The sequence below is a fragment of the Typopeltis vanoorti genome, chromosome 22, assembly GCF_054136105.1.
Source record: "Typopeltis vanoorti isolate ZY-2024b chromosome 22, IOZ_Tvanoo_1.0, whole genome shotgun sequence".
NCBI classification, from domain to species: Eukaryota; Metazoa; Arthropoda; class Arachnida; order Uropygi; family Thelyphonidae; genus Typopeltis; species Typopeltis vanoorti.
Window position 1 is genome coordinate 100495433 of NC_143570.1, and position 16583 is coordinate 100512015.

Genomic DNA, 16583 nt, shown 5'->3' on the forward strand with positions numbered 1-16583 from the left:
TACATTACTAACTTTCCATTTGAAGTTATGTCTAAGCAGAAACAGTTAACTTCAGATATATCTGCTTTATTTCTAATAATTTTTTTTTTGAACAGCCTTTATAATTCAACAACAAGACCTGTTTAGTAAAATTATTAAAATATTTGCTACAGCAACTTATATAAAACAAGCTCACCAAAAGATTTCACTTTTCTAACAGCTTCTTCTATCTTTGCAATCAGACCATGAAGACAACAGTGACGAGCAAGCATAATGCAGTCATCTAAACAGTCAAAATGGATCTCAAGTCTTCCTAGAAAATAAGTCTTGCATTAAGAAGATAAACTGTTTATAAAGTAGGTAATTTTTTAAAAAAAATCAATAAACAGTAAGCTGGAATATGATTTCTTACACATTTTAAGTAAATTAAGAAGCAGCATAAGTTTATGAAAACAGCTAATGACAGGCCTGTGTAGCTCAGTGGAAGTGATGCTTTCATCCTCTGCGCTAAGCCACCCAAAGATAGACTTAAGTCCACGTCTAGTCACTGTCTGGAGGAACTTTTACTAAGCCTTTCTTCGACCAGCTTCCGTGTTCGTCAATCTCTGCCATGGGCAAGCAGGATTTTCTTCTAGAAACTCAAGAAAATCAACTGTAGAAACCACATTATTTCAAATAGCAATGCATCCAAGTAAAACATGCACTACCAAGAAATGGCAGCACTTGTTTGCTTGTCTCTTCATTGGTGGCAGCCTATAATCAGTGACAGAGGAAGATGCATGTAGCAATAAGGGAATGGAATTTCTAGAATTCTTGAGGGACAAATGTCTTAGGCAACATGTAACAGAGGGAACGAGAGGTTCAAGAGTTTTGGATTTGGTTATAGCATCAGAAGAGTTGATAATAACTGAGATGACATCTCTCTAACTAGTGAGAGAGAGTGACCATATGATTTTAACTTGGAAAATGAATAGACATGCAGGAGTATCAAAGAGACAGTAACATATGGAATTATAAAACAGTTGATTATAATAGTCTTAGATGTCAACTTGTTTCGTGGAGGGAGGAACTGGAAGGCCAGGATATCATTACTGCTTGGGAAATTGTGAAGGAATATTTGTTAGCAGCAATGGTAAGCTGTATCCACAAGTGAAGAAGAGGACACAATTTGGAGTAAAGTGGATGACAAACAATATTAAACAGGAACTGCATGCGAAAAAGATGCTATGGAAGAGATATAAGGAGACAGCTGAAGAGAAGATGCATAAAGAATATAAGACACAGGACAGGAGTGTGATTAGTATGGTAAGGAAGGCAAAACTGGAATATGAGAAAAGATTGACCCTTAGATCAAATGAAAATCCTAGGGAATTTTTTAGCTATGTGGCCAGTAGGAGGAGAAATGACTGTGGAAGAATGATATTGGGCGATAAAAATGGGAATAGAGTGACTAATGCAGAGGACATAGTGGAATTGTTCAATGAACACTTTATTGGAGTATTTCATCCTGGAGGAGTCAGTTTTAATACTAGAGGGATAGGGCAGGTTTGAGGTTTAGAGGTACAGGAGGAGAGTGTGGTTCAAATACTGAGTACTCTGGATGTCAGTAAGGCTGTGAGACTGGATGGTATTTCACCACGAGTTTTGAGAGAATGTACTAGGGAACTGACAGTGCCTTTGACCTGGCTTATCAATAACAGTCTGGATATGGGAAAGGTGCCCATGGAATGGAAGGAAGGTAAGATAGTGCCATTGCATAAGGGCAGTAGCAGACTGGAAGTGTCTAATTATAGGCCAGTTAGTGTGTCATCAGTAGTTAGTAAGATCTTGGAGAAAGTAGTGAGGGACCGTATACAGCATTCGACAGACGAGCATAATGTTATCTGTGAGAGTCAACATGGATTTGTAAAGAGGTGCTCTTTTTTTAACAATATGCTAGCCTTTTATGATATAGTTACAAGAGCATTAAATGAGGGAAAGGCATATACTGCCATTTCCTAGACTTAGCAAAGGCATTTGACAGGGTGCCACGTGATAAGCTGATATTCAAGTTGCAGCACATTGGGGTCTGGATGTCAGATTGGTCAAATGGATTCAGGATTGGCTGTCCGATAGGTATTAAAGAGGCAAGGCTTATACATTGGTCAGACATAACTGGTAATTAGTTTACGGAATTAACAACGCATATAAAGTATATTAATTAAAGGTAACTTTAATGAATAACTTCTATATTTCGGCAAAGTTTTATGTTCCTGAAGATGGCAATGTGACGTTGCCAAAATATAGAAGTTATTCATTAAAGTTACCTTTAATTAATATACTTTATATGCGTTGTTAATTCCATAAACTAATTACCAGTTAGGTATTAAAGAGTTGTGTATGGTGGAGCAATATCAAAGAGGCAGAAGGTTACAAGTGGGGTTCAACAGGGCTCAGTACTGGGAACTATATTGTTTAACCTTTATATCAATGACATTATCTGTGGAATGCAAGGGGATATTTGCTGGTTTGCAGATGATGCGAAGCTAGTTAGGGTTATTAGTAATATTGCAGATGTGGTAGCCCTGCAAGAGGATTTGAATAAGCTAGATAGATGGGCAAATGAATGGGGGTGTCAGTTTAATGCAGCAAAATGTAAGGTCTTGAGGTTTGGGACACATCGATGGGATGCTGCATACTCTATGGGAGGAGTTAAACTGGAGGAAGTAGGGGAAACAAGAGATCTGGGGTTGATGATTGATAGAAACCTGAAATTTAGGGGACATACAGCAAAGGTAGTGAAGGGAACACAGATAATTGCTGCAATAATGAGAAGGACACTGACCTGCAGAGATAAAATGGTTATCATTCCGTTGTATAAGACTCTGATCAGACCACACTTAGACTATTGTTCTCAGATCTGGTCCCCAGGATTTGAAGGGGATAAATTAACTGTGGAAATGGTACAAAGGCAGATAACAAAGATGGTGTCAGGACTGTATAATGTTAGTTATGAGGATCGGCTGAGGGACTGTGGACTGCAGAGTTTAGTGGATAGAAGAAGGAGAGGTGATATGATTGAGACTTTTAAACTGTTGAGAGGTGGTCACAGGGTTGACACTGGGGAGTTCTTTCACTTGGTTGAACAGCGGGAAGGAGTCATAACAAGGGACCATCCCTGGAAGTTACAAAATGAAACTGTGAGAAAGAGGGTGAGGAGTGGTTTCTTTGCATGAAGGGGGATAGAAGCTGGCTTCTATCTCACACCATATAGCATCATGTCCTTGAATTTCTGCTAATTAGTTTCTGCTTATATTCTATCCAGATATATTTTCACCTCTAACAATGAAGTTTTGTTAATGCCAATAATTTTTGGCCATGTAACACTAACCAATGTCTCAAACTCTTTACACTTATTCCAGATGATTCCAGAAGTACAATGCATGAATTACAATATCATCTTGCATCAACAACTACCCATGCATCTTGTAATGACGATTCCATTCAAATTTGAGATCTAAGAAAAAATATGTATACAGCATTTTTTGATCATTCCAATTCTCACATTCACTTTTCTGAAGGGCACTTGCCACATGCACAATGTTTCTTTTCCACCCCCAAAGCTCTGAGTTCCCAAATTTTGATCTTCCAAACTCTCACACCAATACATTTCCACTACATCTAAACAAAAGCCATTCAAAATGCAATCCATCAAATTCACTGAATGCATCTACAAACTTTGCACAATTTTGTCTACATAATCTAAGATTAATTCTTGTACTTGCCAACTAATTTGTATATACATTTCACAATCAATAGTCTCCACATGCCCCTGGCCTATAACCATCATCCTATTAGATATACTATTCTATTGATCTCATCTTTGGTATGTAGAACTGCCACGGTTATAGGAGATCCTGTATTTTTTATTTTATTTTTTTTTGTTGTTTGTAATCCTCTTGATTCATGATAACAGGCATTACCCTTATCAGCTTTTGTAATCACAATATTTTTATTGTTATATAACTTTTTTTAAAGAAGGCATTTCATTCTGTGGTATATTACTTTGGGGGTTTAGATTTGTTTAGAATGCCAGCTATATCTAAAAGCATATTATTGTTGTAATATCAGTTATGAATAACAATCGCACCTAAGCTTGCCTGTTATATGTCAGAAATTTGATGATGAAAAAAAATACGAGATGATGACAGCATTAGTAGTTATACAATGGAGAAATGGTGTCTTGAGATATTTGCACCACTAAAGGATAGCAGTATAAGTTAGCTGAAAAGAGGAAATCTAATCTGCATAAACATCTGAATATTACAGAAAATAAGAGGAAATTAAATGAAATCTTTCTTACAAAAATAATAATCTATCTTATTTCTGGCAAGAATGATCTTGAAGCCTCTTGGAGAATCAGAAGGGAGTAAACCATTCATCTGGACACACAAAATCCAATTGAACAGTGGAAGGCAGCATAGATGGCAGTTTCCTAGGAAGGCCTTTTTGCTGGACATGAACAAATGTACTAAAATAGTCAAGAGTGACCAACTATTTCTCTAAACCATTCCATGGCTGATGTCCAATGGCAACTAGGAGAGGTATCATGGATTATGAGTGGAAATACATGAAAAAGTTGGCTGTTGATGAAGTTCTCCATTATTTTTAGGAAAAAATGAGATAAGAACAAACGGATGATGGTTTGATGGGTGACTTTAATTTCCTTATTTTGGGATGGACTGAATACGTGATTGATCGCTTCACGAGAACAGATGTTATCAGGGATACTATTAGGACTAAGACTTGCTAGTATCTATGCAGAATTCTCAACACCTAGTTGACAAATTCCTCAAATTCTCATGATGAGTTTTATTTTCCTTTTTTTATGGATGGCTGCTATGAGATCTCTAATGCAAACATCCAGAATTTGACTTTCTGAAATATGCACTGTACCTACTGTAAAACTTTTAAAGCTCTATATTTGAGTATTTTTTTCTTCTTACTATTATTATTATTATTACCCCAAGACCTCATGGAGTCAAAGACTCATCTGTGAGGTCCTTTTATCTCACTCACACACACACACACAGAGCTCATCATACCGTGCCTTGAACACATTCAAACTCCTTGCAGACACCACACTCTCAGGTAAGGCATTCCAATCATTTACAACTCTGCACAAAAAAAACTTGCCTCTCACACCCTCTTTACACAGTTTCCAGGGATGACCTCTGGTTCTCCCCCAATCTCCCATTATTTTCTGTAAAACTTCTCCAGCATTGATCCTATAACAACCCCTTACCAACATGTAGGTCTCTACCATATCTCCTCTCTTCCTCCTGTCCACCAGACTGCAGATTACATCTTCTCAATCTTTCCTCATACTCGACATTCCAGAGGTCAGAAAAGGGTCCAAAGGCAACTGACTACTTTAGTCAGTTGCCTTTGGACCCTTTCCAACATCTCTTCATCCTTCTGAAAACCAGGTGACCAAATCTGGGCACAATAGTCCATGTGTGGCCTAATCAAAGCCTTATACAACGGAACAAGAATCTCCCTACTTCTACACGTCAGTGTCCTCCGTATCATTCCCAGAAGCCTTTGTGTTGTCTTCATAATTTTGACTATGTGTCTCCTAAATTTCAGATCCTTATCCGCTACCACCCCCAGATCTCTTATTTCTTCCACCCCCAATAAGATATCCTCACCAAGCATAAAATCTGCATTCCATCTTTGTTTTCCAAATTTTAAAACCTTACATTTTGCAACATTGAACTCGTATTCCATTTCCATGCCCAATCACTCAATTTATTCAAGTCTTCCTGCAAGGTCACAACATCCTCACTACTCTTCATGGTTCATCCCAACTTTGCATCATCTGCAAGCAACTGAATATCTCCATCCAAATCTTCACCTATATCATTAATATACAAGTTAAACAGTAATGGCCCCCAAAACAGATTCCCTGAGGCACTCCACCAGTGACTTTCCTTTTCCTGGATATCACTCCCCCCATACACAACTTGTTGATAATTATCAGATAGCCAGTCTCCAATCTAATATCCAACCCCATCTACTCTAGTTTGACTATCAATTTATCATGAGGTACTCTATCAAAAGCTTTTGCAAAAAGCTAAGTATATTACTGTGTATCCTTCTCCTCTGTCCAAGGAAGTAGTCCCTTTATTGTAATAAGTAAGTAGATTACTAAAACATGACCTCCCTTTAGCAAATCCATGCTGTCCACAATGGTATTATCTTTGATGCTGTCCATCAAAGATAATACCATTGTTGTCAACCCAACTCTAGATTCTAGTTCTCACAAGCTTCTCCAACAACTTAACCATAAAACACCTGACATACAGATAGGCCTATAGTTTGATGCTTGAGTTTGATCATCTCCTTTATGAAGTGGCACAATATTGCCCTCCTTCCACTCTTTAGGAACTTGAATGAGTGCAAGACTCGTATTAAAAAATATGTCAAAGCAGGTGTCAACTCCCTGGCACATTCCTTGAGAATACGTGGTGATATTTTATCAAGTCCCACAGCCTTATTAACATCTGGTTTACTCAACTCTCCATACACCTCTTGCTCACAGCCAGTCTCTCCTCCCCATCATCTACTGCTCTCTCCATGAAGTCACATTCACAAGATTGAAAGACCTTCATGAATTGTTCATTAAGTATATCTCCACCACACATTCTGCAACAGCTGTCTTTATACCATTTTCTCCTATCTCCTATAAATGTCATCCTTCCATAATCATTCTTTCTTTTGCTGGCTACATATCGAAAGAACTCCTTAGGATTCTTTTTGGCTTCATTAGCTAACTGCTATTTATACCTCTCTTTAGCTACCCTCACCAACCAAGTCACCCTCCTTGCTTAGTCTTTGTAGACCTCATGGAATTGGTTATTTCCACTTCTCTTATGCTGCCTCCACAATGCCCTCTTTCTCTGTATCGCATGCTTAATCTCTTTATTCATCCATCTCACAACTACCTTATTTAACCTTCTCACCCTTGGAATACCCTTAGACATTGCATCTACTAGATAGTTTTTGAAAATCCCTCAAGCTGTCAATTATCAAATATGATTTATTCCAGCTACCTTTCCAATTTCAAGATTTTGATAGTCTTTTCTACACAAAGATGATATTTCTGGTGCATTCTTCTTTTATTGTTCTCTCACTGTTTGCTTCATGTTGCTTGTTATGTTTTATTTAACAATCTTTCAAAGATTGTTAAATACAAGTATACTTGAAATAACTATCCTTCTGATGTTTATCTTCTATATTCTTTTAATGGGGTGCAATATGTGAAGCTTGGATATTATGTCACAATTCTTAGTTGGTTCTCTGCATTCCTTACAAGCTATGTGGAGTTCACCTGACAGTTACCCAGCTCAGACCATTAAGGGACCTCATCAGGAATTATGGGACTATAACTTTCATAGTCCAATCCTCACCTTCATGCAGTTTATCCTGTAAGATGGTATCTGTTGGGTAAGTACTAGAATGACATAGTAGGAGTTACTAAAACAAAGAAAACAAAAACAGGTGGAATTGTTCTAAGCAACAAATACAAAATAAAAATAATCCTCTAATGTCTGTCATAATGTATGTCATTTTGCCCAGGCCATCTAACTTTTGGAGATTAAGGGGGTGGGCAGTTCAATCTTCACTGGTAGCCAATCAGAGATATAGATGACCCCAAGACTATCACTAATTATAAATGGCATTCAGTGAAGATGCACTTTCTTTAGAATTTATGAATAGTAATATAAGCACAGTAATAATTTAAGCACAAATAGCTTGATGCTCACTGCAAAACTGAAGATGTTGAATTTAACTTACTTTTGAATTTAAGCAAGACAGGAATGGATAGTCATTTGCTAGCTTGTTTACAGGGATGGTCAACTTATAGGAGCTAGCAAGTTGTGTATGGAGGTTCAGCATCACAAGAAACAAAGGTGACAAGTGGGGCACCACGGGATTCTGTTCTGGGACCACTGTTGTTTAACTTATATATGAATGATATAGTTCATGGTGTGAAAAGAGATATTCAGTTGTTCGCTGATGATGATAAATTAGGAAGAGTACTGTGAGAAAATTCTAATTTGAATTTCCTCACAATTGCTCTTGTTACAAGAGGATTTGAATATGATGGTGCTTTGGGCTGAAGAATGGGGGATGTCATTTCAATGTTGCTAACTGTAAAGTTATGCACTTTGGTGCCAGAGAAGGTGGAGGAACTTTGCTTCAGGAGATGAAGGAAGCAAGGAATCTGGGCATTTTGGTAGACAGGGAACTGACGTTCATGGGACACATCACAAAAGTTGTAAGGGTTATCCAAAAAATCACTGCTATGATGCGAAGAATGCTGGCATGCAAGGATAAGAAGGTGACAGTTCCACTCTATTACTAACTATTATAATAACGGAATTAACTCACGTCAATTATTCTTTATTTGTAGAATTTTCACCTGAGTATCACAGGCATCATCAGTACAGGTACAAGTCTAATTAAACAATAACTGTTATATTCACAAAGCATGACCTAAGTAGCTAAGGTTAAATGTCCTAAATTTATTTAAATTATTATTATTAATTTATTTTTTTATTTTAATTATTTAATTATTCAATTATCATAATTAAAAATTTTTTTTTTCCTCCTTTTTTTTTTAATAATATATATATATGTGTATACAATTATGCTAGGAAAGATTTGCTGCTTTATAAAGTACTATCTCCCACAGGGGGGAAGACGTAAACCATCGGATCTGTTTAGGTTAGGGGAGTGAAGTAATGTTTCACATGTTTCTTTGTATAGCCGTTCCATTAGGAACCGACTTTTGTGAATGACTATTGTCTTGTTCCACTTAACTCTATATTTGGTGTTGATGGCAATTCCAGACTGTTCGGGTTCAAGGTACTAAATGTACAACTGGTGTTCTTCTAACCGCACCTGAGCAGATCTTCCTGTTTGTCCAAAATATGATAATCCACACGAGCAGGGAATCTGGTAGACACCTGGATAGCTGAGATGTGGGAGCTTGTCCTTTGGAGACATTAGGAAAGTGGAGATTTTTCTGACGGGTCGAAAAGCCACACAGATATTTAGTGGTTTCAGCACCTTAGCTATGCGTTCACTAACCCCCTGTATATAGGGGATAGGTATACATGTAGGTTCTTCTTTACTTGAAGAGGATGTTGGAGCATGACTACTTAAAGCTCTTTTTATGAAGGACTTCTTATAGCCATTGGATATGAAGGAGGAATTAATATACTGTAATTCTTTTTGTAAAAGTTCTTCTGAAGAACAAAAGGAGTGAGCTCTATGAACTAGTGTTTTTATAGTATCTGCCTTTTGGCTGGGATGGTGATGTGATTCAGTGTGGATGTACTGGCCTGTATGAGTCTTTTTCCTATAGACTGTGAATTGTAGATAACCATCTGGTTGGCAAAGAATCAAGAGGTCTAGAAATGCTAACTGCTTATTTACTTCTACTTCTAGGGTGAACTGGATCCTTGGATGAAGTGCATTAATTTTTGAGAGAAACAGTTGTAGTTCTTCTGAGGTGCCCTTCCATATGGCAAAAATGTCGTCCACATATCTAAACCAAATGTTAGGTCTGGGTGTAATGTTGTTAAAGATGCGCTGTTCGAAATGCTCCATGAAGTAGTTGGCAATAGCAGGAGATATTGGATTACCCATTGTCGTCCCTTCGATTTGTTGGTCTAACTGGTTTTTGAAGGAAAAATAACTGGACTTTATTACAAATTCAAATAATTTGACAATGTCTGAAGGAAATTCTTGATGTAGTAATTCTATGCTGTCCGCCAACGGAACATTCGTAAATAGCGAAACAACATGTAGACTAATCATAATCTCCGAATCATCTAGATGCAGATTGGAAATTTTATTTCTGAAGTTCACAGAATTTTTTATATATGTAGCAGTTCTTCTAGTTGAAGAAGTGAGTAAATTTGACAGAAATTTTGATATTTTGTAAGTGGGACAACTTATACAGTCTACAACTGGTCTTAATGGAATTCCTGGCTTATGAACTTTTGGAAGACCATATAATCTCAGTGGGTGCCTGAAGGAGGTCTAGTGTTTTCTTTTTATCTTCATCCCATATTGATATTTTTTCTATAAGGGCATTAAGCTTTTTTATTTGATTACTGGTAGGATCTGAAGTGAGGGGCCTATAAGTCGAATAGTCGTGGAGTAACAGTGATATTTTTCTCTCGTATTCTCTTCTGTCTTGGATGACTACAGCCTTCCCTTTGTCAGCTTTCGTAATAATTAAGTTCTTGTTATTTTTTAGAGAATTCAGTGCTTTTTGTCCAGCATATGATAGGTTCGGTCATGGAGGCTTGGCGTTAAAAAGAATTTTTGCACACTTGAATCTTGTTCTGTTAGCTGTTTTTTTGGGGTAAGGATCGAATACCTCTATCTATACTATGGAAAAAAGTCTATTATGGGTATTTTATTCAGAGCAACGGCAAAATTATGCCCTTTTGACAGAACGAAACATTCGCTGTCTGTCAGTGGGCTGCCTGATACGTTGATCACTACTGTATCTATATCAATGACAGTATTGCTAGATTTGGGGTGGCTCACCTGTGAATCAAACTTGTGTTTCAATCTATCACGGGAAGCATTAAAAACATTTCAGTATGACATCGATGAAATGCTTAAAACGGTGCTAAAATTTTCAGTCTCTAATACTGGTTCTATAGTGTTCTTGATATCTATGATTTCTTTGTTCAGAAAGGCAAGAGATTTCTTTGCTTCTTGTAGCTGACAATTTAACAGTGACCTACTGGCATTTAAATAAATATAAGATAAAAAAATGTCAACATATTTGAAATGAATAATCATTTCAAAAAAAGTAACACAAAATCTATTAATATATCATAATTACCTGTATACAAATATTGAAGTATAGCTTGAAAAGCTGTAGCTTTTATCTATAATTTAAAAAAAATAAATAAATAACCAAACAAACATACAAAAAAAAAAGAATAAGTAATGTCAAATAGTAAAGAGTTATAAGAAAGCATATCTAATGATCAGCATATTAAAAATTCAATTTCTACTAATTATATAAGAACTTGGCAAAGTTCAAGTTCAGATAATTTATACATATAGTTCATATACATCTCAGAATCAAAAAATTAGAATAATCAAAGAAAATGTGTTGAATGATTTGCAGTTCTAATTTATTACATATAAAAGAATTATTACAAAATATGAATTAGCATAACCTAAATCTGCATACTTTGTAAATTATATAACCATGTAAATACATAAAAATATAATATAAATTATAAGAAAACTGTTATTTGAAAACATTCACAAAATTAGAATAATTTTTAACATGGTTCAAAATATTAGAATATTCCAAATTTTTCCAATTGGTTCTGAGGAGAGCTTAGAAATAGCATATATTTCAGTAGCTGCATAACTGACTCATGGATTTCAGTTAATCATTTGCTAAACATGGATCAAACGAGTGACATATCGGAAGCTCAGAAGTTTCGTATGGTGTCTCTACACAAAGAGGGTCAAACTCAAGTTTATAGCTAAGGAATTGAAATGTTCTCAAGCGAACACGAGTAAACTATTGAGACAATATTCTAATAACTTGAGTTTTTAGATCACTGCAATAGCGGTCAAAAGGTAATAACTACATTAAGAGATGAGAAGAGATTGAAGAACATTGTGATGAAAACCGCTTCTGAAATGTGAGATATTTTCACAGTAGACAGAAAGAACTAGGTATGAATGTGTCTAAATCTATGACGTTGAGATGACTTCACAAATTAGGTTTTAAATCACAGGTACCTAAAACAAAGCCACTTATGATTTCCAAGCAAAAGGTAAGCAGAGTGTGATGGTGTAAAGCAAAGACTGTTGTGGGGGTCAAGAGGACTGGAAAAGGTACTTTTTAGTGATGAAAGTATGTTTTGTGTCCCCCATAGTCGTCAAGGGATACATGTTTGGTGTCTTAAGTATTTGATAAAGAATGCATGAAACGTTCAATGAAATTCGCAACATCTATTATGGTATGGACTGGTATGACCACAGAGGGTCCAGGTAGGCTGTGTATCGTGTACAAAAGAGTCAATTCCAAAGTGTACCAAGAAATTCTTGAGCACTTTATGTTACTTGCATCAGAAGATTTATGTAATGGTGATTTCCTTTTTCGGCAAGATTCAGCTTCTTGTCACACTTCCAAGACCACTATTTGATGTCTCAAAGAAAGGCAAATCAATATATTCCTTTGGTGTCAAACTCACCATATTTAAACCCCATTGAGAATTTGTGGGGAATTGTGAAGAAATGCCTTCAAGAAGTTGCCCCAAGAGACAAAAATGAACTTGTTTCTAGTCTGCAGACCATATGGGCATGTTTTGATAAAAAAAAACTGCAAACCACTAGTAAAAAACTGCAAACCACTAGTAGAGGATTTGACAAAATCGTACCAACCTGGTGCGACCATAAAGGACGTAACTGCGTCTATTAGAGAGCAAAAGGAAAGGGTGAAAGAAATGATTGTTGTGGCAGGTACGAATGATTTGAAAGGAGATAAAATGGAAATGATAAAAGACCTGAATGAATTGTTTGAGGTAGCAAAAGAAAAGAGTGAGAGAGTTAGAATGATTAGTCTTTTGTCACGGTATGACAGTGAAATGTTTAAAAGGAGGGCTATAATTGCAAATGACTTTATGCGTGGGTTATGTATGACGAGTGGTGTGGAATCTGTGGATGTGTGGAGTGAGTTTGATGGGCGAAAGGATCTATATAAGATGGATGGCTTGCATTTGAATGGTTATGGTGTAAGAAGACTTGAGAAAGTGTTGCTGAATGTAGTGGATGTGCAAATTCAGGGAAACTGATTTGTTAGGGGGGGGGGGGAGTAGAGATACAGTCCTTATGGAGGCAGTTGAATGTAAGAATGAATATAATATGCCAGAGCAAATAAGGACAACAAATCTGAGTGGGATAGTTAATATAAGGCATCAAGGTAGGGTTGGGGCTAATGGGGGTCTTAAATTCATGTACACTAACACTAGGAGTATTAGGAACAAGAAGGAAGAGTTTTTGGCCATGGTTGGCACTTCCAGACCACAGGTTATAGGTATTAGTGAAACATGGCTGACTGTAGATGATATAACTAGTGGGATTGAATGTGATGGGTATAGTGTGTTCAGGAATGACAGAGAGAATAAAATGGGGGGAGGAGTATTGTTGATGATAGCTGATGAGCTCCAGCCAAGGAGAATAGAAGTTGAATTGCAGGATAGAGAAAAGAGCACATTTGAGGCCATTTGGTGTGAGATCGTGGCTAGCAGAACAAAATATACAATTGGGTGCTGCTATAGACCAGGTGATGGAAAAGATGGTGGTGACAGTATGCACAAGCAAATAGAAGAAATGGGTGGAAGGAGGGTGATTATTATGGGAGATTTCAACTATGGTCGCATTGATTGGAGTGAGGAGAGGACACATGGGAGGAAGGAACTGGATTTTATGCGGTTATTAAGGGATAACTATCTGCGACAGCATGTAATGGAAAATACTAGGGGTCAGCGAGTGCTTGACCTAGTAATTACATCTGAGGATTTGGCTGTAATAAATATGACCACATTGCCACCAATCGATGAGAGTGATCATAGGGTCTTAACTTGGGAGGTGGCTAAAGGTGCAGAATTTTCAATTAAGACAGAGTACATGTGGAATTATTGGTTCGGAAAGTATGACAAGCTTAGGAATTTGATTGGTTCAGTGCCATGGCATGTACAACTGCAAGGACTAGAAGTTGATAGTGCATGGGAGGTAGTTAAGAAGTGCTTGCATGAAGCAATGGCTGACTGTATACCTAGAGTCCGAATAATAAATCAAGTAGGGGTTAAATGGAAATAACACCATTAAGCTTGAGTTGCAAAAAAAGAAACAACTATGGAGGGAATTTAAGGAGAAGGGTGACCGGCAGGCACATGAACGGTATAAAACGCAGGCCAGAAGGGTGACGAGTGTGGTAAGAAAAGCAAAAAAGGATTACGAAAGAACATTGGCCATGCAGGCTTAAGAGAATCCTAAACAGTTTTTTAGATATGTAGCAAGTAAAAGGAAAAATGTACATGGCAGATTGATTTTAAAGAATGCCGATGGTAGGGAGGTAACTGAATCAGTTGAGATAGTTGAGTTACTGAGTGAGCACTTTGCAAAAGTATATCATCCAGGTGGTGACATTGCAGAAACGAATAAACCAGTAGATTATACGGGAATTGTGGTTAATGAAGTGGAGGTGAGTAGTCTATTGCATAACCTCAATGTCAATACATCTGTGGGATTGGATGGTATACCAGCTCGTGTTGTACGAGAAGCAGCTAAAGAATTGTCAGTACCCTTGACCATTTTGTTTAATTTGAGTCTCGAGTCTGGGTTAGTCCCGAGCGGGTGGAAAGAGGGGAAAATAGTTCCACTGCATAAAGGTGGTTCCAAGACTGCTGTTGTAAATTACCGACCGATTAGCATATCAGGAATCATTGTCAAGGTCTTAGAGAAAATAGTCAAGAGGAAAATACAAGATTGGATAGAAGAAAATGGGATACTGTATCGGGGACAGCATGGTTTTGTGAAGGGTAGGTCATGCCTCAGTAACTTGCTCACATATTATAACACAGTGACGGCTGAACTGGATAAGGGTAATGGGTTTACGGTGATTCTACTGGACCTTGCCAAGGCCTTTGACAGGATTCCACATGGAATTCTAATCAGTAAATTGCAGCATATGGGAATGGACATAGGGTTGGTGAGATGGATAGGAGGGTGGTTGACGGAGAGATATCAGAGAGTGGTTTACTCGGGAGTAGAGTCCACAAGACGGCCTGTGACTAGTGGTGTGCCACAAGGATCTGTTCTTGGACCACTGCTGTTTAATTTGTTCATAAATGATATAGGAAATGATCTGAGAGGGACAGTTCATTTGTTTGCGGATGATGCGAAGTTGGGTAGGGCAATAGTGAATGCAGATGACGTCAAAATTTTGCAGGATGATTTGGATAGATTGGAGGTCTGGGCTAAGGAGAATGGATGTCAGTTTAATGTGGCAAAATGTAAGGTTATGCATTTTGGGGTGAAAAGATTGGCGGCAGTTTACTGCATTGGTGGAACCGTGCTCCAGGAAATTGATGAGGCACGAGATTTAGGAGTGTTGGTAGATAAGGAATTGAAATTTAGGGGACACATTGCAAAAGTGACCAAAACAGCTCATCAAATCACTTGGTTGCTGAAGAATACGTTGACAAGCAGAGACAAGCAGGTTATTGTTCCTCTGTATCGAGCCTTGATAAGACCCCATCTAGACTACTGTGCTCAGATTTGGTCACCTAGGTTTCTTCTTGATGGGGAGGAGGTGGAGAGGATCCAGAGGCGAGTGACTAAGATGATAGCAGGTCTGTGGAATGAACCGTATGAGAACAGGTTGAGGATTTGTGGGTTGCAAAAATTGGTTGATAGGCGGAGAAGGGGAGATATGATTGAGACATTCAAATTACTGAAGGGTTTCTATAAAATTAATTCAGAAGATATTTTTGAGAACAGGGCTGGTTGTGGGAGGACTAGGGGACATCCATGGAAACTGGGCAAAAGTGTGGTTAGTAAAGGTGTTAGAGCTGGGTTCTTTACTTTTAGAGTAGTGAATGAGTGGAATGCGCTCCCTGAGTCTGTGGTGGATGCCGTGACAATGAATGAGTTTAAGGCGAGGTATGATAGATACTGTATGAATGTCAAATAGTTGTGATGAATATGATTTGGGGCCTCCCTCGATGAGTCTAATGACTCCCTGGAGTTGCCCGTAATAATAGTAATAGTAATAGTAATAAATAATATGCCCAACTATTTAGGAACAGTCATAAACAGTTAAGGGGGAGATGAAACAAAGTACTAATTATCATGTTGTTTCCCTTTTGACTGTAATTTTTGTGCATTTATTTTTGCATTATTCTAATATTTTGAACCACTTTAAAAATTATTCTAATTTTGTGAATGTTTTCAAATAACAGGTTTCTCATCATCATCATCAGTTGCATCAGTCTTGGGACTGGTAGCTCAGCAGCAATTTCCTCCATTCTGCTCTGTTATTGGCTTTCTTCTTAACCTCAACTCCTCAAACAGGTTTCTTATAATATTACTTATATACAATTAAATTCAATAATACAATAAAATTACATAGATACAATTAATAATATTACAATTTATATCAGATTTTTATGTCTACATGGTTACATAATCTACAAAGTAGTAGATTTAGATGATGTTAATTCATATTTGGTAATAATTATTTTCTATGCAATAAATTAGAATTACAAATCTTTCAACATATTTTCTTTGATTATTTAAAGTTTTGATTCAGAGGTGCAGTTTCCTTCACAAAAGCATATTAACAATGCATCTCTTCAGAAATAAGCAATAAACATAAAAAAGGGGAGAGAAACAAAAAATTGTATCTATCATTGACTGTTGCTATGATTTGCATAAACATGCTTGATGACTTGAAGTGTTAATCACTTAGCAGTGAATGCAAGTCCTAGTCAGGAAAACAC

The 16583-nt window shown here is 37.2% G+C and overlaps 1 protein-coding gene across 1 annotated transcript in view; it reads right to left on the reverse strand.

Annotated features, from left to right (window-relative positions):
- Positions 1 to 16583, reverse strand: part of LOC150094593 (ankyrin repeat and BTB/POZ domain-containing protein 1-like) — a 307835-nt gene that overhangs the window by 116503 nt on the left and 174749 nt on the right. Inside the window, exons 6-7 of the mRNA XM_090412059.1 lie at positions 10895 to 10940; positions 176 to 292 (exon numbers count right to left, since the gene is read on the reverse strand). Of these exons, the coding sequence (XP_090268185.1) occupies positions 176 to 292; positions 10895 to 10940 (163 nt within the window). The remainder of the gene's footprint in view (positions 1 to 175; positions 293 to 10894; positions 10941 to 16583) is intronic.